This window comes from Branchiostoma floridae, chromosome 3 (genome assembly GCF_000003815.2).
Source record: "Branchiostoma floridae strain S238N-H82 chromosome 3, Bfl_VNyyK, whole genome shotgun sequence".
Classification (NCBI taxonomy): Eukaryota; Metazoa; Chordata; class Leptocardii; order Amphioxiformes; family Branchiostomatidae; genus Branchiostoma; species Branchiostoma floridae.
This window is the reverse complement of record NC_049981.1, coordinates 21,543,285-21,544,866: the sequence shown is the minus strand read 5'-3', so window position 1 is coordinate 21,544,866 and position 1,582 is coordinate 21,543,285. Positions and strand designations below refer to the sequence as shown.

At 43.2% G+C, this 1,582-nt stretch overlaps 1 protein-coding gene across 1 annotated transcript in view; it reads left to right on the top strand.

Moving 5' to 3' along the window:
* The window catches only part of LOC118412462 (leucine-rich repeat-containing protein 4-like), a 3,722-nt gene extending 2,140 nt beyond the window's left edge, over window positions 1–1,582 (top strand). The window contains exon 4 of the mRNA XM_035815336.1: window positions 189–1,582. Coding sequence (XP_035671229.1) covers window positions 189–373 — 185 coding nt within the window. The 3' untranslated portion in view covers window positions 374–1,582. The remainder of the gene's footprint in view (window positions 1–188) is intronic.

The following is a 1,582-nucleotide window of genomic DNA, read 5'->3' as shown; positions in this document are numbered from 1 at the left end:
GACAGCTGGGTTAGTTGGGGTTTCAACCCCCCCCCCCCCCCCCCCCAAAAAAAAAAAAACACACACTCACACACACGCGATCAATTTAAGAAGCAGCAAACATTGTCACAGGCGATAAGTATTGAACACGTTGTACTTTTTCAGCGCCGTTGTGGCACAGTACATATTGTATGATTGTGTAATTCCAGGCCTCGAAGTTCTGGACGATGGAACTCTTATCATCGTAGAGACTGGTCCCGACGACACGGGCACGTATTCCTGCATGGCCGCCAACTACCTGGGCCAGGCCACGGCGTTCCTCCAGCTGAAAGTCATCCCAAGCCCCGGTCTTGCCGAAGAAAACGTCGATGAGACCACGGATAGTTATGTGTAGAACACATGCGTCATTACTAGTTATGCCCCCTTTCCACTAGGACCGCGCTCTCACCGCGCTCTCTCTGCGACCTAAAATTTGACATATCGCTCAACGAATTGTATGGAAAGGAAACGAATCTTGGTACACTTTGTGCCTTTTGTTGTCTTCTCAATCACACTTTTACGTTTTGTATGGTAGCTATAGGTCGCAGTGAGAGCGCAGCACGATCGCGGTCCTAGAGGAAAGGAGGCCTTACAAAGGGGAGTCAAAACGTAATGCAAGCTGTTTTATAACAAGAACATTTTTATCGAATGAGATGAAATTTGGCACAGGTTGAGGTAAATGCACAGTAACACATCTTCTTGGGACTGAAATCTCGATTTGTTGTTCAGATTGTTATGAGCCACTGAGTTGATTTTAAAATGATCTAACCCCTGGAAGTTCTGACTGAAGATCGGTTCCTCTAGATAAAACCAACTTACAATTGGAATACTTACTGTAGGAAGGTGAAGTCACACCTGTATAATAATAATATGTACATGTATAAGTCTCAATAGTTTGCATGTCAATTTTGATCGCTGAGCCCCAAACAGTTCCTTTATTAGTTGCTGTGTGTGAGGAGGCGATTGGCTTCATAGCGAATACCAGATTCATACCTTTGTGCACCACAACAACGAAACAACAAGGTAGTAGTCAATCAACGCTAGTTCATAAACAACCCAGCCAAATAGTTTTACATGTTGTGGAACAACATAATCAACATCGTCAGTTATTTTGTGAGCATTTCGCAGTTAGCGGTGCATTTCCCCAAAAGGGTATGTCTATAGCTTTACGGTAGATAAAACCCCTGCTATCCGTTAAGTGTTTGTTGTAATTGTGAACTCATGAAGAGACGATTTATAGCGGAAACGCGACATAGCTGGGATAGGGAGGCAGGTGCCAAATGCAAACAAAGAAATGTGCCATTCATCACTTATAGACCCGCAAGTCCATGGTATTATGAAAGAAAACCGAACTATATCTAAACCTAGTAAACAGTTCGCTATAAGAGCGTTTTTGTATGATGCACATTATCGTCAAAAATTGTGTAACTTATCGATGTGTCCATCTTTTGTCGGCACCTGTCAAGTGTCAGCTGTATGTATGCCATGCATGTTTCTTTGTTCATACCATGTACTTGCAATAAGCCTCCGGGCAGGAACTTGCAAATAAACGTTCTTAACTATA